The sequence below is a fragment of the Excalfactoria chinensis genome, chromosome 2 (genome assembly GCF_039878825.1).
Source record: "Excalfactoria chinensis isolate bCotChi1 chromosome 2, bCotChi1.hap2, whole genome shotgun sequence".
In the NCBI taxonomy this organism is placed as follows: domain Eukaryota; kingdom Metazoa; phylum Chordata; class Aves; order Galliformes; family Phasianidae; genus Excalfactoria; species Excalfactoria chinensis.
In genome coordinates this window covers 45,210,024-45,229,173 of record NC_092826.1, presented here as the reverse complement: position 1 = coordinate 45,229,173, position 19,150 = coordinate 45,210,024, and the positions used below count along the sequence as shown (strand labels likewise).

Sequence of the window (19,150 nt, the reverse complement as noted above, 5' to 3'; positions counted from 1 at the left end):
CCCGTGGAGGCGGGAAGAGAAGCGCGGGGCGGGCGGTGGGGACGGCGCTATGGCGTCATCAGCGCGCGTCGCGGAGCGCCGCTCGGCCGGAGCGATGTCGCCGCCGCTTTTCAGCCTGCCCGAAGCGCGGCACCGCTTCACGGTGAGCTCGGCGGGAGGGCGGTGGTTCTGATCCGCGGCGGACGCGCGAAGCCGGGCCGCGCCGCTGTGGAGCTCGGCCTTTCTTTGCCCGCGTTCGCCCCTGGGCCGGGCCCTGTTCCGGGCCGCCGTGAGGGGAGAGCAGTGTGAGAAGTGATGTGCGGCCGCGCTTTCCTCAGGCGGAAGAAGGAGGCGATCCCTCAGAGCGGCGTTAACAGCCTCCTGCTTTAGTGCTGGGTTTGGTAACTTCTGTTTGTTTGCGTCTCGGTAGATCTCCACCAGAGAAGCTCTGCACCACAAAACCCTCAAACCGCTGTTGAACGCCTTTAATCAGATTCCCGGGAGGTGAGTGGCTGCCCATGTGCGTTCGGGTCGGTGTTGGTGATCTTGTTCCCGCTAGTCGTGCTTTTAACTGATGGGAGGTGTTTGTGTTTGCAGCGAAAATGAGAAGAAGTGTACCCTGGATCAAGCTTTCAGAGTGATTGTAGAAGAGGAAATAGTAAGTAGTACAGCTTATCAGCTGATATAAAACAAACTTGCATCTCCAGGTTCACGGGGTTTGGGAGGTAACCCTGGAAATCATCCAGTTCAGCCCCCAGCTAAAGCAGGTTCCCTACAGCAGGATACACAGGAAAGCATCCAGGTGGGGTTTTAATACCTCCAGAGATGGAGGCTCCACAGGCTCTCTGGGCATCTTGTTCCAGTGCTCTGGCACCCTCAAAGTCAGGAAGTTCTTCCTCATGTTCACATGGGACTTCCTGTGTTGTCGTTTGTGCCCGTAGCCCCTTATTCTGTGGCTGGGCACCACCAAAAAGAGCCTGGTCCCATCTCCATGACTCCCACCCATCAGATACTTATAAACAGTGATAAGATCCCACCTCAGCCCCAGGTCTTATCCTTTCCTCTTAAGTGAGATGCTCCAGGTCCCCATTTATCTTTGCTGCCTTTTGCTGGACTCTCTGTAGAAGTTTCCTGTCTTTCTTGAACTGAGGAACCCAGAACTGAACATGGTGTTCCAGATGCGACCTAAGCAGAACAGAACAGAGGGGGAACATCACCCCCCTTGACCTGGCTGCACTCTTGTTGGTGTGCCCCAGGATCCCATTGACTTTCTTGGCCACAGGGGCATACTGCAGGCTCGCGGTCAAAAAAGAGCGAACAAGTTAATTGAGCAGCTTCATATAGGATCAGGAAATACTGCTTATTACAAACGTTAGTGATACAGATGTTATATAATTAATGTTAAAGACAGATGGTTAAAGGAGATGGTAGTTGGGGCAGAATGGCAGTGTTCTGCAAGTGCCTTCCTGTGCTGGGAGATGCTGGCATGTCCTTTTCCAGTGGCTCTTTGTAATGCTGATGGAATTCTGCTTAGAATTAAAGCCACAGTTCATTGCTTTACACCAAGGAGTCGGGTGGAGCAGGCTACCTGTTTTTAGCACGTAACAAAGCTGCTATACAGTCGGTGAGAGGAGTCAAAGAATGCTTTTGTTACTGCTTGATTGTAGGTAGAATGTGGGATGCTTATATTCAGAGGTAAATGGCTCCGAGTAAGTGTGGAAGGGACAGAAGCGATCAAGTTGCTCACTCAGCACAACCCATATGTACATATACATAACTGATATGTCTGACTTAATAGACCGAAATGTTGGGAACTTGAATATCAGTATATGCTATAACTATGCCTGCTTGGAAACAAGAGCTCTGATTTCATTAAGTATACTGATGTGTGAATGGGGAAGTTTAATGCTACTCCTTTTGTTTAGATAAACAAAGCTCCGTGTGAAAACCTGCTGGCGATTATTTCTCTTGCTATTAATGGAGTCACTGAAGGTGAGCGTATTTTTCTCTAATTTGTTGGCAGCTTTAGGGGCTGCTGGGTTGCTTTTAGTTTTAATTTCTTGATTTTTGGTAAGGTGTTTTCAGCAGTTGTCTTTGAATATATGGTCCTTAGGCTAGTGGTTAAGTCTGGTGAAATATAATGTAATAGAATTTGGTTATATGCGTGGCATTTGTGTTGGAACCTTTTTTGTCAGTTCTACTGAATATCTGGGCTCATCTCCCACATACTGACCTGTCAGTACTCCAGTGTTTATAGATGTTTATATCTGCTTTGATAACTTCTTGTGTGTGTCGGAAACTGTGGTGCTGATCTCTTCTGAAGAGTCTCTCCCGCCCTTGCATTTGTTCATTTGTTCACATTGCTTTTCAAATACTCATTTGTTTTATTAAGCGTAGCTGAATTAGATCTGCACTTTATCAAATGGAGAATAAAGTGGCCTCTGATTGTGATGAATGTAGGCATTACCAAGGTACAGGGAGTGGGCAGACAGACTTGGAGTGCTGCTTCAGCAGTGCTTAGCTTGAGAGAAAGATTCTCAGTTATCCTAGATGTGTGCAGGGGAACAAGCTGTGGGCTTAGAAGTCTAAAAGAGTTCACCCACAGTCTGCAAAGACGCATTTAAAACTTCTGAGATTTTTAAAATAGATCCAGTTTATTATTTGTTATACGTTAGTGCATATATAGACAAATGGTTTCCGTGCAAGCTCATTTCTTGAGCCTGAGCTTTTTGTGAGGCATTGTAGCAACTTTTCTTCTTATTGAACATGATGTCTGCCAAATGCCATACATTATATAGCGTTTGTGTTCAGATTTGCTGAACGCAATATTCCCTGTTCCTCACAGGTATCTGCACTGCATCGACACCTTTTGTGCTTCTGGGAGATGTTCTGGATTGCTTGCCTTTGGATCAGTGTGATAAAATCTTCACTTTTGTGGAGAAGAATGTTGCTACGTGGAAATCAGTAAGTAGTTTTCCATACTAGGATGTTAGACCAAAGCGTTTATGTACCTGAAACACTTTTTATAAGGAGACTTTAATCGTCTTTGTGTCTGTTTATGTTAAAATATTAGCATTAAACATTTTCTCTTTTGCAACTTATAAGTGTCAGATGGCAGAAGTCAGGAAAGTAACAGTAGAAGAGATTATTATAATGTCGATGGTTCTGCTTCTATCTCATTTCTCTCCTATCTGTGATATGTATCACTTATAGAAAGTGGAAAATTTACTTGAGATACACAGTTCCTGTGAATGTTTTCTCTTGACTTAGGCAGCTTCTTCCTCTGCAGGAAGGAAGGAAGCTGCAGGAGATTCCTCCATCTTCAGCTTGTAGGGGAAGAAGTCTTGGCCACTTGTTTAATGACCTTTCCTATACAAGACTGTAGCAGTTGTGAATAGGTTGCCTTGAAATACTTTTGCTCTTGAACAATTTGAGATTTGAGGCCCGTGTGAGGTTCTGCATTCTTGCTATGTGGTTGTGTCATGGCAGGAGTAGAGTTGTGGTTACAGACTGCTCAGCTTCTTGTGCTGCAGGCATTGCTAATTGAAGAGGGAGTTCAGGGTCTCAGGCAGAAGTCTTAGCCTGCCTGCATTTCTTGACCACTTCTGTAGGCATTCAGGCTGTTGTATTTCAGATAACATTGTCCTCTCCAGTGTATTCATAAACCATACCTTATAATTATGTAAAGTAACTCCTATTTTCTTTCTCCCACTGCCAAATGATTACTTCCCATGAATACTCAAAATCTTCTATGCAGTGCTCTTCATATATGCATAGAAATAACATGGAAGAATAAAGGCAGTGAGTGTCATAAATTTGTTTGAGGGGAAAAAAGTGGATCCTTCTCTTGCAACTCATTGTTATGTGTGCAAATTGTGTTGTTTGGTTGTGCTTTTTGGTTTGTTTCATATGAAGACTGGATTTAAATGTTTCGTTTCATGCTTTCTTGAGATTTGTGGGACTGTTTGATTTATGTTGGCTTTACAAACTCATGGCTTATAACTGAATTCAAAACTGCTCCAAAAAGCTTTGCTGTCTCTTGCTGATCTAAATACCTTTTCTCCATTTCAGAACATGTTTTATTCTGCAGGGAAGAACTACTTGCTACGAATGTGCAATGGTGAGTTTTAGTTTTTCATGGGTGCCGGTTGAGAATTCAAGAACTCCCTGAAAGTGAATGGAAGTGAGTTCAGTAATTTAATGTAGACACAGATTTGTTCAATAAGCAATAAAGGTAAAAAGCAGATCACCCATCTTAGCAGTTAGTCATGAATATTATTAATATACAAGTCGTTCTTACCTGAGAGATATCCTCTTCATCGGTGCAGGCAGTTAGGGAGGAACATCAGATACGTATTTATTTCTCAGCAAAGACAAGGCCCCTATCAGGGGAAATACACAAGTAGGATTTGTTTAAACTAACCTTTCTTCACCATTGCAGGAATTCAGAGAATAGTTAGAGTGCATTTGGGAAAACTGTGGCTAATCAGAGGTTGTTACGAATACTTAAATTTACAAATTCTAGTTCCTTTTCAGTATTTAAGTGGGACTTGTAATAAAAAAAGTCCGAAGTTCTAATGTGTGAAAAATTGGAAGCAAGACACATACTAATATTCTTTGCTTTTTTCAATATGTAGACCTTCTAAGGAGGTTGTCGAAATCACAAAACACAGTCTTTTGTGGGAGGATTCAGCTGTTCTTGGCTAGGTTGTTTCCGCTATCTGAAAAGTCAGGTAAGATTTTTCTGTTTCGTCACACTTAAAAGGTTCGGTGTATTTAGTGTTTGTCATATGATAAGCCTATGATAGCTGCAGACCAAATCCACTTGGTGAAAATTGCTTTGCATTTGTATTTTATTTCTTCTACCTTTACTATTGGAAGTGGCTTTCATTTGTTGTCATTTCAGATATACTACTACTCAGAAATACTATTTCTGAGTAGAGGTATCTCATAAACAACCAACTGAAAGGCTTAAAAACTCACAGCTTCTAAGATTGACCGTCTGTTTTCCACAGGACTGAACCTGCAGAGTCAGTTTAACCTGGAAAATGTGACTGTTTTCAATACTAATGAGCATGAGAGCACTCTTGGGCAGAAGGTGAGAATTCCTACATTGTTTTTTCACTCGCTCTGCAGAAAACAGTCCTGCAAACATATGAGGTTGTTTGCACAGAAATGATGGTTCTAACTTAATTGTTATTCTTCCAGACCAAGCTGTTGATACCTGAAATGGGCACCTTTGTCAGTACAGTAAACTGTGCAGGCTTTGAGGGGGACAATTGTTGATTAGGTGTGAGAGCTATGAGCTGTTACTTACAATAGGTTTTCCCTACAGCCTGCAGAGGGGAGTGATTTTTTCCTACAGCTGTTTTCCTGTAGAAAATATATACAAATTATAGTGGCACTGATACTGAGTTCTAATTATCTTTTTCTGTTAGCACTCAGAGGAGAGAGATGAAGGAATGGATGTAGAAGAGGGTGAGATGGGAGATGATGAAGCACCAACAAGTTGGTGAGTTTATAACAATTCTGAAAGTGGAAATAATTTTATGAAGTGAAAGGATTCTTATTTCTTATTCTCTTTACATAGAAACAAGCAGTGTTTCGGTTTCTTTAAGTGGAAATTGCCTGGGTCGGAAAGAAACCTACAGGCTGTTTGGAAATGTTACATACTCTAACTGGTGTTCTTTCACAGCGAGCCCAAATACCTTGGCAAAACTTGTTCTAGTAAACTGTGCTTAGAGATCACACAGAATCACACAGAATGACCCGGGTTGGAAGGGACCTCAAGGATCATGTAGTTCCAACCCCCCTGCCTAGCAGGGCCACCAAACATACGCCTTTACTAGATCAGGTTGCCCAGAGCCCTGTCCAACCTGGTCTTGAACACCTCCAAGGACGGGGCATCCACAACCTCCCTGGGCAGCCTGTTCCAGGACCTAACCACTCTCCTAGTAAAGAACTTCCCCCTAACATCCAACCTAAATCTTCCCTCTTTTAACTTAAAACCATTTCCCCTAGTCCTGCTATTATCAGCCCTTTTGAAGAGTTTGCTCCCCTCCTGGGAGTAAGTTCCCTTCAGGTATTGAAAGGCTGCAATGAGGTCACCCCGCAACCTTCTCTTCTCCAGGCTGAACAAACCCAACTCCCTCAGCCTGTCCTCATAGGGGAGGTGCTCCAGCCCCCTGATCATCTTTGTGGCCCTCCTCTGGACCCTTTCCAAAATCTCCATATCTTTTTTGTACTGAGGGCTCCACACCTGGACACAGTACTCCAGATGGGGCCTCACAAGAGCAGAGTAGAGAGGGACAATCACCTCCCTATCCCTGCTGACCACCCCTCTCCTGATGGAACCCAGGATCCCATTTGCCTTCCGGGCCGCCAGAGCGCACTGCTGGCTCATGTTGAGTTTCTCATCTATTAGGACCCCTAGGTCTTTCTCTGCCGAGCTGCTCTCAAGGACAACTCCTCCCAGCCTGTACAGGTGCCTGGGGTTCTTCCGGCCCAAGTGCAAAACCTTGCACTTTGCCGTGTTGAACCTCATTAGGTTCACCTGAGCCCAGCTTTCCAGCCTGTCGAGGTCCTTCTGAATGGCATCCGTTCCCTCCACCGTATCGACTGCACCACTCAGCTTGGTGTCATCAGCAAACTTGCTGAGGGTGCACTCCATTCCCTCATCAATGTCATTAATAAAGATGTTAAAGAGCACCGGTCCCAAGACAGACCCTTGAGGGACACCGCTCGTTACCGGCCTCCACAGATAATGAGTAAACTCTGTGTATGCTTCTAGAGGACAAGAATATGCTCCTCTTCATTCTCTAGTCGGTGTAAAACTCCTCTAAGATGGCTTTTGCTTCAGTGTGCTTTTATTGTAAAGAAGTAACAGACTGCATGGAAGATTCTCTTAGGGACAAATCTGGATTTACAGACTTCTCAACAGGATTCACTGCTGACATCATTGTTTCACTTACAAAATGAACAGTGTTCTCTAGGACTGTGCATTCCTGAGTGGACTTCAATTGAATCTGACGTTTTCTGTATAGATTTTCATTACCATTGGGATTTTCTGCTTGTTTTTTTTTCCAGTTCTATTCCAATCGATTATAACCTGTATAGAAAATTCTGGTCGCTTCAGGATTACTTTAGAAATCCTGTGCAGTGCTATGAGAAGGTCTCATGGAAAACCTTCCTTAAGGTAATGCATCTGCATGCTTTCAACTAGACATCCTAAGTAAAAATCACTGTTTATGCGATTGAAAGTGAGCATAATGACAGAAGGTGTTGAAAATGATAGCGCACGAGGAAGTAAGTGCATTTTACTGTGTTTTAAAGTGAGCCTTTAGATAGTAAACAGCATATTAAGATGCAGAGTAAATCTCCTAATAACATTTTCAGAAGCACTTGACACGCAGTAATGTCAGAAGTACCTTTTTTGTTATTAATCCAGTTACAAAGAGCAGAACTTCTTTTTATCTCATAATAAGAAAAAATAGCTCTACTAGTCCTAAGTCTTAACTTTGGAATATTGATTATTTTTGAATATTAATCCCACTAGAATCCTAAAATCGACAAGATTCTAATGAAACAGATCTCTATAGAAGCATTGACCTGAGGGTCCCCTTCAGCCAGCTGTTTCAGGTTTGCTTACGATGAAGACTGAGGATGATTTATTGCAAAGATAACATATTTCTTCACGCTTGGTCAGTCAGTTTCTATTTCATAGTAAGAAGCTCCCTTTTTTTTTCCTTTTTTTCCTTTTTTTCTTAATCTTCATTCTCTGTATTCTGGAAATAAGAGGTAACGGCTGCACAGACATCCCGATATCAATCTGGTTAATAAAGCCTACCTTGTCAGCTTTAACAAAGATAACAAAATAACAAGAAAGCCGTGATCGAGAGAATGAAGATAAGGTTTAAGTCTTTCACATGACTTTTACTGACAGATTTTTCTTCCGTTTTAAGGCTCTGAATTGTTTTTTAAGAGCAGGAGTGCAAACTTAACTCTTAACTTATTTACCTTTGCTCGTATATGTTCTGAACATCTCTAATGGTGTTTGGATGTAAGCACTGTCATCACGTAAACCTTTTATTCTTCATAACATCTCTCAAGAAAGCATTGGTGCAGTGTTTGCACGTAACATGTTTCTATTAGTACCTTTTAAAGGTGCTGTTTTGGCACATTTGCAAATGATTTTATTTGCTTGGCACTAAGACTCTTACAGTATTCTAATGAAATTCTTTTTCCCATGGTAAATAACTGTTTTATAGTACTCAGAAGAAGTTCTGGCTGTTTTCAAAAGTTACAAGTTGGACGACACTCAGGCTTCCCGAAAGAAGTTGGAAGAGCTAAAAACAGGAGGAGAACACGTGTACTTTGCCAAGTTCCTGACCAGTGAAAAGGTACAGCATCTCCTGACTCACCATCAGGCTAGGGGAGGTCGAAAGGAGCTTGGAGGGAGAATCTAGTTCAGCCTCCCTGCTCAGAGCTCTCAGCTGGAGCAGACTTTGATCCAGCTGGGTTACGACGGTCTCCACAGTTTCTCAGAGTATCTCACTGCGTTATTTCACCCCATTGATAATGAAGATCAGTTCATTCCGTGTTTTTAAATTTAATCTTCTCTGTGAATTCCCTCTCTTGGTTTATGATTCAGAGACTAATGTTGCTGGAATAAGAGTCTGCTTATTCCAGAAAAGCTTATTCCAGTACAGCTCTTATTTATTTATTGGTTTTGATGTGTTTTGTTGCATTCTAAAAAAGAGTGTTGAAAGAAGAGCTGATGTAAAGGCAATTAAAAACCACCACTATAGTGTTTCCTGAACTTGACTGGTGATGTGTTAACCCCATTTCCTGCCTCTTAAGAGCCTTCTTTAAAATTGCTTTGAAAAAGATATTGGGAGTTTTGATCTCTGTCAGAGTTAACTCAAAACCACAGCAATATCAGATTTAATCCGAAAATGTTTGTCTTTAGTTTGGAATAATTTGTAGCTTTAACTTTTACAGACGTACATGAATGGATGACAGAATGCAAGTCACAGTGCAAAATGAGTTTTCTCTTTCTGGAATAGACAGAAGAGGCTTACAAGCCTTTGGCTTGTGTATCAGCAATTTTATCATAGTGTTGTAAAGAAGTGATTGCTAAATAAGCCCATAAAGTCTTTAAGGAAAAAGAATCTTCAATGTTCTCTTTGTATGAGCTATCAAGTTGCAGCCATGGGGGGAACCAAGCAGTGTCAGCATGCAGATGTAGATGAATGAACCATTTTTTGGTAGCCAGGTCCTTACGTTGCAGCTGGTAGTTCATAGGAAAAGGAGGCAAGCTGTCCTTCAGCTACTAAAAACACTAAAGATTTGTTTTTCTGAATTCTTGTTCATTTCAAGGTGATTAACACGTTAGAATAGGCAGTATAAAACGACTTTAAAAAAGAATTTATAGAATCATAGAATTACCCAGGTTGGAAAAGACCTTGAAGATCATCAAGTCCAACCGCAGCCTAACCAGTACCCCATCTCTAAAAAACCCTCTGCTAAATCATATCCCTGAGTGCCACATCCAAACAGCTCTTAAACACATCCAGGGATGGCGATTCAACCACCTCCCTGGGGAGCCTATTCCAGTACCTAACTACCATTTAAGAACGTGATGTCTATTTTACAAGCAGTTCTAAGAAACTGAAAAGCTCTGATGACTGGCTTTCCTAAACTGTAGTAAATGCCAGTTGCACTGATCTTTGTACTTTGTGGAGTCTTAAAAGTACAGGTGAAACTCAATAGCTTTGTTGTGAAAACAGTCCCCAGCTGACTTAGCTAAAAAGCTATTTTATGGATTTTTATATATTCTATCAGTTATGCACGTCTTTAAAATATGTGCAACTCTTCTGTTTTTGTCTAGCTGATGGATTTACAGCTGAGCGACAGTAACTTCCGCCGTCACATCTTGTTGCAGTATCTAATATTATTTCAGTATCTGAAGGGACAGGTCAAATTTAAAAGGTAATGTGAAAACATTTGTGTTTGGAGATTGGGAAGTGAAGATGTGGTTAAATAAACCAGATATTTTACAAGAGCTTATATCTGTTCATTCCAAGGCTTTTGTGAAATCTGGGGAACCTTGCATTGGTAAATGGAAACTGGCTGTGGTTGTTTTACAGCAGCATGGGGCTGGTCTCATTGTTACCTCTCTGTGCTCCTCTTAGTGTGATTTCCTACCCTCTCTTCCAGCACCTCTGGTGTCTGTTAGGCTGTGTAAAGTTTGTGAGCTTTACTAAGCTAGTAAAAAACCATCTGCTTGTTTTTGCAGAGTCAGTTTTCTGCCAGGTTACTGAGTTCGTTGGGGTCTCAGAATTGCGATACAATTGGATATTGTATTTCTCTCTCTGTGTTGCTTTCACTTTCACTTACTAATTGTTATTAGCAATCACACAAATGGACTTCCTTTGGCATGAAGTTAAACCTAACAGTACAAGCCCCTCTAATTAACTCCACAAACCAAGAGGTGGTCAGCTCATGGGACTAGGTTAGAGCAAATACAAAGGATGTTCCTCAGCTCCTCTGCAGCTCCTCTCAGGAAGCATGTGGTGTAAATGGTTTTGTTGTGGTTTTTCTTCCAGTTCAAACTACGTTCTAACAGATGAGCAGTCTCTTTGGATTGAAGATACTACAAAAGCAGTTTACCAGGTTGGTACAGTAGATACTTCTATAAAAATGGGCACAGACAAAGTGATAACCTCATATAATATTGTCAAGGACACTTAAAGCGAAAGACCACCATTTTCTTTGTTGTTGTTTGGTTTTTTTGCTAAGTATTCTGCTGCAAATAACAGTGCAATAAGTTTACTCTTTGTTTTTTTTTCCCCTCCCAACTGTAGCTTCTGTCAGAAAATCCTCCAGATGGAGAAAGATTCTCAAAAATGGTAGAGGTCAGTACGTTGGTGCATGTCATAATATCATCATAGTATCACAGTATCGTGCGAGTTGGAAGGGACCTTAGAGATCATCGAGTCCAACTCCTGGGTTTCGAGCCCCCTGTGTAGCGAAGCGGCACTTCTACCCCTGCACCACAGGGGGGATTCGAACCCGGGCCCTCCGGTGCCGCAAGCAGCAGCTTATACCACTGCGCCACCGGGGGCACACAATGTCTGAACCTAACTCTGAGTGTAAGGAGGGAAAAAGGCTGTAGTGGTTTAAACTGGCTTTTGTAACACAGGTGTTACATCCAGGAGACTTCTTGTCTTATTCCACTAAAGAAGATCTCAGAGCATCTTTCTATTTTGTAGCCACGTTTTCTCCATGTTTTTGTGAATGTGCATTTCCTGTTTCTCCTGGGGAAAAGTGGAAATGTGCATGTATGTGCTCTTATACATGCATGAGATGCTGATGGGGTCTTTACAGGAAGGAATGCTATGTCCTGGGAATAAGACACAAGTGGAATTACTTCTTTATTTTAGCTTCTTTTCTCCTTTTTTCTTCTACTTTGAGCACCTCTCCTTGTTCACAGAAGCCTTCTCCACAGTCATTGAAGCATGGAAGCGCACTGCTTTTGAATAAGCAAAATTAGCTGCCCAAGATTATACTGTCGACCTTATGACCGAAATGCTCTAAATCAGTTTTTCCTTTAGTTATAATAGCTAAATTAAAATTTGTGGGGCCAAATGTTAAGGTTATTATGATCCTAATAATGTGAAATAATATTCTGTTTCTCCAGCATATATTAAATACTGAAGAAAACTGGAACTCATGGAAAAATGAAGGCTGCCCAAGCTTTGTTAAAGAAAGGTACCTCTCTTACTAAGTAGAAACTTGCTGCTTACTTGAAACGGTGGCTTAGCTTTAGAGTATTTAGCCACAGTGTCTTTGAACTTAATCGGAGAACCTTGACATTATTGTAGTTGGATGTCCCTTCTGTGTGTGCAGAATGCTCTTACATGTGGGTCTCAGGAAGGCATTTCTCATTGTCTAGTGGCAGCATTTTGTTCTCTCAATAGGAAGGGCCCTGTGACTGGGGAGGCTGGATAGTGTCGTCTCCCTTCCTGCCCTTGGAAGATGCTGCAATGAATAAGTGAATGCCTCATACAAATACCGGCATGGATTGCCTCTACAGGAGCCATGGGCACTATGGCTTTAGTAGGGTAGCAAACCTGGAATTTTGTGTTACAGTTTTCCTCTTATATACCTTTATTGACTAAGTTTTCCACTTGGTGATCACTTAGCTGAAAGGAAACTATAGGTAGATGGCTACAGCCATCCAAAGATTTCCTGTGTAGTTAGTTACTAACTAGTGCCAAACTTGAGCTTAGTCTCCGTATGTCTACTTGACTACTGTGAGGCAATGACCGAACCATTTCCCTTCCATCCCTGTTCCTTCTACCCACTGCCACAGCCCTGTTTTGGTGAGGAGCAGCCTGCTCACCACTTCTATGCAAGTTTCCATTTGTGGAGGGCTCAGGCGGAGCCGTCTCTTCCTGACTTCAGCTGTTTGCAAAAACAGGGTGGGGGGTGGTGAGAAAAGAGAAGTTACTTTTAAGGGGGGGGAAAAGGGAAAAGTAAAGTTTTGAAATTTGACTTATTTATAAATGTTCTGTCTCCTTCTTTAGATCTCAGCCAGAGTTTCAGCTTGGGTAGGTTTTACCCCATAACCTCAGTGATTTGGGATCTCCATTCTCTTGATCCCATGAAATCAGGTGCAGCTGGGGAAGGAGAACTTGCAGTCATAGTGCAGACGATCCCAGCAGCAGAGTAGATCACTCTTAGTATGTGCTGCTGGAGTAAATGTGATTTGCTTCTTTCTCTGTAACGGGACTCTAATAAGCCTTTACTTTTGTGAGTTAACTGATCTTGGTGTATGGGAAATCTCTTTCTTTACCCCCTAATTTATGTTCTCCATTCTCCTCTTTCCCCTTCTCTCTTTCCACTCTGACAATCACCATCCTTCTGAATACTTTCACTGTAATTTAACTGTGTCTGAAAGCTGTCTGAAATGAATTAACGTGATTTTCTTTTATTAGATATTACTGCTTTGATCCTAAAGAGCACCTTTGTTGTTTGTTTGTTTTCTGTAGGCCTCCTGATTCTAAGCCAATGAGGCCTGCAAGAAAGAGGCCAGCACCAGAGGACTTCTTAGGAAAGGGACCAAACAAAAAAATCCTTATGGGGAAGTATGTTGGGGCTTTATTTTTCTCTCATTTTGTTGTGGTGTTTTATTCTCCTGTTTCTTTCTTTCTTAGAGGGTTTCTGTGGGATCTCTTCTGTTCGTTCCTCCCGTGTCTGTAGTACAAACCTCCTGTCACGTGCTTTAGTGTAAAGACTAGGATGGGAATTTCTATAGCACCGTTTTGTCTGTCTGTCTTTATTGACTAATGGAATGTGGAATGTTAGAGTGATGAATGTAGAGTTTAATGCGTGTCTGTGGTTCACTTTTTCAGTGAGGAACTGACCCGACTCTGGAATTTATGTCCTGATAACATGGAAGCTTGTAAATCTGAGAGCAGGTAGGTGAGAAACGGCGTGTCATTGTCTGAAGAAAACAGATGTGGTGCAGATGTAACAAAATGCAGTTATGAGCTATCCCTTCTGCTTGTACAACTGTAGGAAATACTGAAAATACCCTTTTACTTAACTGTGTGATGTGGAAGTTTGGGAACCGTCCCGTTTCTTTTCCAAAGAGGGCTTTGCTGGTGGCATCCATAAAGGCTGTAGGTGCCTGTGGAGAGGAGCTAGCTAACAAGCATCCTGAATGGAGGAACTGCTTCTCCAAGGGTTGAGAGCTCTGCTGAGCAAAGCGCCTTCCCTTCTTGTGAGGCTACGATACGCGGGAGGGCCCCTATGAGCACAGAGGCTGAAGGAGTTGAGCTTGGAACCTGAGCTTCTGATTCCTTGTGCATGAAGAGGAGGGAGAAAAACAAAGCAAAATAACAACAACAGAACCACATACACAAATGCATGCTGTGGTTAACAGGAAAGAAAAGGTCCCAGGGAGTCTAGATTGACTTCTGGATTTTGTTATGGGCGCTGTGGCTAGACACTGTCAAGGCACTGTACCTTTTTGCTTTGGATTCTCTTGTCTTCATCAAAATGGCATAATCCTGCTTTACCTGCCTTCCTTTTAGCCTGTCAAGGTCCTTCTGAATACAACACGGTGACCATAATAATTGAAATTGAGTGGGGAGAGCATTGTAGCTTTCTGTGATTGCGAGTGAAACTGGAGTGACTGCATGTGTATAGAGGAGGAGACCATGTTTGTTTACTCTGTCTTATCAAATCACAGCAGGTGAAGCAGCCATTTTACATTCCTGAGTGTGAGCTGTGCATGTGAGAGCACATCTCAAATACAGCCAGCCAGTTGTTACAGATACTTTTACTAAAGTCTGTTTGCCAGAAGTCATGTCTTGTTCTGTATTCCTTTGTCACCAAACATGCTTTAAGATATCAGTGTGAAGAGAGCTTATAAGCAGGAAGGGGACCAGTGATTTAGATAGTGGTATGATGAGGGGGAAATGGCTAAAAGAGGGGAAATTTAGGTGAGGTGTCAGGAAAAAATGCTTCACTCAGAGGGTGGTGAGGCGCTGGCACAGCTGCCCATAGAAGCTGTGGTGTCCCATCCCTGGAGGTGCTCAAGGCCAGGTTGGATGGGGCCCTGGGCAGCTGAGCTGCTGGGGAGCAGCCCTGCCCATGGCACGGGGTGGAACTGGGTGGGCTTTGAGGTCCCTTTCAGCCCAAACCACTGAGCGATTCTATGATAGATTCACCTTTCCATATGGCAAAAGGGCTAAGTGCTTGTAATAGGCATACGTTTATGAAGAAACTGAAAAACACTTGTTTTAGAGTAATATGCAAGTAATATTAAGCTCCATATTTTATTTTCTAGGGAATATATGCCAACACTGGAAGAATTCTTTGAAGAAGCCATTGAACAAGCAGATCCTGAAAACATGGTTGAAAATAAGTACAAGTACGTGCGCCTTTGTTTTGTTTCACTTCGTTTTCGTGTCTTTCATGTTTGGATTGCTAAGGAAAACAAACTGCTCTCTGTGGTACTTTATATTTGTGTCAAACTCTATTAATCATAGAACCTTAGAATGGCCTGGGTTGAAAAGGACCATAACGATTATCTGGTTTCAATCCCCCTGCTTTGTGCAGGGTCGCCGATATACGAGTCTTTATAGGTTTGGACAGAGTCATTATACAATTAGGAAATTACTCCGATCTTTTAGTCCTTTTATATGTGACAGACTGTAACCAGCTGGATTTGTGTTCATTGCAGGGCTGTGAACAACTCTAACTATGGATGGAGGGCGCTAAGACTACTGGCACGCAGAAGCCCTCATTTCTTCCAGCCAACAAATCAACAATTCAAGAGCTTACCAGAATATCTAGAAAACATGGTAATCAAATTAGCCAAGGAGCTGCCTGTAAGTGGTATTATCCTATAATAATGATAATAATAAATGAATTAATGTGACTTCCTGCTTGTCTCTTTCTGCAGTCCATTTGGCACATGGGGACAAACACAAGGAAAGAGTTTGTCCAGTGAAGGACAGATTGCAAAGGAAATTGATTTAATCTGCGAGGCTGCTGTTAAATTTCAGATAGCATTGTCTAGCAGCTGAACTGCTGAGCTCTGCCTTCTGTTCTGTGAACAAACAGCTGTGGCGATGCGAGCATTTCTGCACCCATTGCAAAGTTGCTAGACAGGAATGTTTGTGCTGAGCTGCTTGGGCTCAGTGTTGTGGTGCAAAGCACTTCTGTGGAGGATACAAGCTGTGTTACAGCTCTGGTGTGAGTAGCTGTCATCATTGGGCAGCTGCCTGCAGCTGAGGATACTGTGGGAGATGATTGTAACAAAGCTTACCAGAGTTCTGGCAGCCCCCTGACTTTTAATTTGCATGTAAAGACGGGTAGAGCTGGTGGAGCTGTAAATCCAAAGGCATTGTCTCTTGGCATGCTCAACAGTACAGATTTGAGGCAAGGGCCCTTAGGGGTCTTTCAGGTTTGTCTGTATGCAGTGGTAAGGAAGGCTATAATGCTGGGGAGGAGGATGCTTCTAAGCCTTTGAGTTAGAACCCAGCAGTTCCTTATGAATATAAACCCGTGGTTCTATACGTGAGACCTTTCTTGTCTGCAGAGTACAATGACTGAGGTGTAATGGTTGGTTTGTAACGTGTAGCTTTCATGTTTGTTCAGCCATCAAAGCTAACTGGATGCTAAAAGTGATTTGGAAACAGTACTGGGAAGGGAGGGCAGTTAAAAAGGCACTCGATGCAGCATTTCTGATACTCCTCCTGTCAGGTAGCAGGTGTTATGGCAGGAAACAAATACCTGGGTAAGGCCTGTGAACCTTTTGTTCATCTTGTCTGATGTACGGCTTACTCAGAGAGCGAGAAATCTGCTGTTTGCTTACATGTTTGCCACCTGTAATGGTCTGCTGGGGAGTCTGACAGTACAGAGAAGCTGAGGAATTCTCAACAGGGGAAGGAAATAAGTTTCCCAGTGGTGCAGGCTTAAAGAACATTCTGAGCTTTGAACTTTTTCTTTGTTTTAAAGAAAGTAGTATTGTAATATAAGCAGTGCCCTCCTAGTACTTAGCATAGAAAGGAGAGAATGCTGTGAAGGCAGCGGGACCGTTGTTAGGCTTTTTAATTGCTACGGTGTTGTATTATTACTGCTGGATCCAAAGGGCTGTGGGAGAGTTTTAGTCCATCGCTGTGGGACCACGTTAGATTTTTCCATTCAAACCCACGTGCCAGGCGCCATCGTAGAGCTGTAAAGTTTCTTTAAACACAAAATTCATCCAATGATGTTTAGTTCTCTCATTGTAGCCTCCTTCTGAAGAGATAAAAACAGGCGAAGATGAAGATGAGGAAGATAATGATGCTTTATTAAAGGAGAACAATGAAAGTAAGACTTGCATGTTCTTAGTATTTTCACAGTTCTCTTGACGCATAGAGTAGAAGCTGTGTTTAATGGTAGTTTCTTCTGAGGGTTACCGCTCTCGGTTGCCCTGGCACTCCTCACTTGTGCCCACATTCGTACCAAATAATGTGGCCTTATGCAGCTGCAGCACCCCTTGGTCTCATGCTCAGCAATGCTGACACTGTCTGACTTGTCCACGTTGGAGAGGTGATTTTGTTGGGAGCCCCTTCTGCTGTTTGTGCTGCAAGGTGTATGTGTAGAGAACTGCTGGGCAGCTGTAGCTGAAGGGTCTGTACCGCTGCGTACAAACCTCCTTGAGCGTTCCTCTGCACCTTTCCTCTTCTTTCTGCCCTTTAGATGCCATGGGTGAGGGCCTCCCTAAAGCTGGATGTGTAGCTATGAGACTTTGAGAAACAGATCTGTTCCTCTTCTCATCTCTTTACCTCATCTTCATTTAAAGGCAAAAGCTTCTCTGATGGAGGAGACAGGAGCCTTGCTGACAAATGCCTTCCCTCATTCCCCTCCACCAGCCAACCCCTTCCTTTTTGCCTCTTGCCCATAACCCTGGTTGTTGTGCTCTCACATTTCCTCCCATCTCCCGTGTCTGTGAACTGCTTCCTCCATCCTCATTCACACCTTCATCTTGTAGCACCTTCTCCCCTGTGCTCCGTACCCTTGTCCTTGAGCTCTTGTCCACAGTGCAGGCAGGAGGGTTATGCAAGGCAGGGAGCTCCCACCTGAGGGCCTCAGCATTTGGTTGAGCGTTTTGTTGCTGAGCTGCCGGTGGGCCTGTGTCCATATGGCTCCCGTTGCCTCCTCCATCAGCCCCTGGCCTCTTCATTTCCTGTCTTCGTGCTGGTAGTGGAGTTCTCTTGAGCCTAATGCTGCCCAAATCTACCACCTGAGTTTCACTGTGTTGAATTCACATTTTTCTTTACACGTTGTCTTAAAGCGAAGACTGTGGTCTGTGTGGCGTGTTTATTGCTAATGGAAGTGATCTGGGTGCTCTTTGTTCTGTCGTCCGTGCTCCTTGGGTCTTTCCCCTGGCTGTGGTGGGTTTAGCTCTGATCCGTGAGCTGAGTCCACACGTACCTGAACGAGGGTGAACTGGTCCTTAAAATCAGGAATATGCCGACTTCCTGTGCGTAAATAATTCAGTCATTACATGGTTTTCCTTTGGAAGTGCGTAAAATAACCCACCAGTGTCAAACCAGAGGTTGTAACGGTGATGAGCTGTGGAGCAGCAATTGGCTTGTGTGGTCACCTGGCTTCTCAGCAGAGCACAGGAGTCAGCGTTGTTGCTGTGATGCTGGAATGGGAGAAGCCCTCAGAGGACTGACTACACACTGAAGCTGTTCCCCACTCTGCCCGGAGGCTCCTTAGCAGCTCTTTGCAAACCAACACAGCGTTACCTGGGTGAAGGCTGTAAAGTTCTGTTGGAGCTCAGTGCGTTGTGCCACCGCGGCTGACTCACATTGTGGAGCGCCGGCTCCCCGTACAGATCCCTGTACAGCTTTCACTTGGCAGAGGCAGCTCTGATGTATGTGAGGCTTCAGCAGTTCTCTCTCAGTCATGCAGGCTCTCCTTCAGAGCGGTGACTAATATGGGATGTTCTGCTTGAAACCCAAGTTGTACAACCGTATGAAGCCTGCGCTGCTGAGCGGCTTTTCAAGGCTCACCGAGGGGGCTGTTGGCAATGAAATCAGAGGTTCAGAGTGGGGCAGCCCAGGGAGGGATCGCAGTATCTGCTTGAGACACTCCCTGAGTCTCGCCTTGATTCTTTTGTTTTCTTTTCCTCCAGGTCCGGAGGTACAACGGGACAAACCCATGACGGGGGAACAAATGGAGGCATTTGCCATCAGGCTGGGGGAGCACTGGAGGGTTTTGGCCCCTTACTTGGAAATGAAGGATTCCGACATCCGTCAGATCGAGGCGGATAGTGACGACGTGAAGATGAGAGCCAAGCAGCTGCTGGTTGCCTGGCAGGACCAGGAGGGTGCACACGCCACACCGGAGAACCTGATCACTGCGCTGAGCAAAGCGGGGCTGGGGGACCTTGCCGAGAGTTTGAGCAACGACACCGACAGCAGCAGCTAGCGTGCTGCCTCCCTTCTGGGTGAGGTAATGGTGATACCCTCGGTACTAGGAGCAGGTCTTTGATAGGTATCTCATGTCGAAAAGAAACAATAAACACTTTTTATATAATACTCATCAGTTTCTCTCGTTTTCTGAGAAAATGATTATTCATCCTTTGCGTGCTACATCA

General features: G+C 43.5%; 1 protein-coding gene across 2 annotated transcripts; it reads left to right on the top strand.

Moving 5' to 3' along the window:
* On the top strand, positions 1-19,097 carry THOC1 (THO complex subunit 1). 2 transcript variants are annotated; one of them, XM_072328280.1, is made up of 22 exons: positions 1-142; positions 410-483; positions 577-637; positions 1,905-1,971; positions 2,825-2,943; positions 4,051-4,099; positions 4,617-4,712; positions 4,995-5,077; positions 5,418-5,491; positions 7,066-7,174; positions 8,247-8,378; positions 9,869-9,969; positions 10,587-10,653; positions 10,845-10,895; positions 11,681-11,751; positions 12,570-12,593; positions 13,035-13,130; positions 13,398-13,463; positions 14,840-14,923; positions 15,236-15,383; positions 16,791-16,869; positions 18,686-19,087. In XM_072328280.1, the coding sequence occupies exons 1-22, from the start codon at positions 50-52 to the stop codon at positions 18,979-18,981; spliced, it is 2,040 nt and encodes a 679-aa protein (XP_072184381.1). In that variant the 5' UTR covers positions 1-49; the 3' UTR covers positions 18,982-19,087. The 2 variants fall into 2 exon arrangements, with proteins under 2 accessions (XP_072184381.1, XP_072184382.1); XM_072328281.1 differs by lacking the exon at positions 12,570-12,593 and having other exon boundaries at positions 18,686-19,097.
* Positions 19,098-19,150: the final 53 nt, after the last annotated feature.

Bases quoted from the DNA above. Each gene is read 5' to 3' on its own strand.
- THOC1 (XM_072328280.1), top strand. From the start codon at position 50: ATGGCGTCATCAGCGCGCGTCGCGGAGCGCCGCTCGGCCGGAGCGATG. The intron at 2,944-4,050 runs GTAAGTAGTTTT...TCTCCATTTCAG, and splicing joins ATGTTGCTACGTGGAAATCA to AACATGTTTTATTCTGCAGG. The intron at 10,896-11,680 runs GTCAGTACGTTG...CTGTTTCTCCAG, and splicing joins GATTCTCAAAAATGGTAGAG to CATATATTAAATACTGAAGA.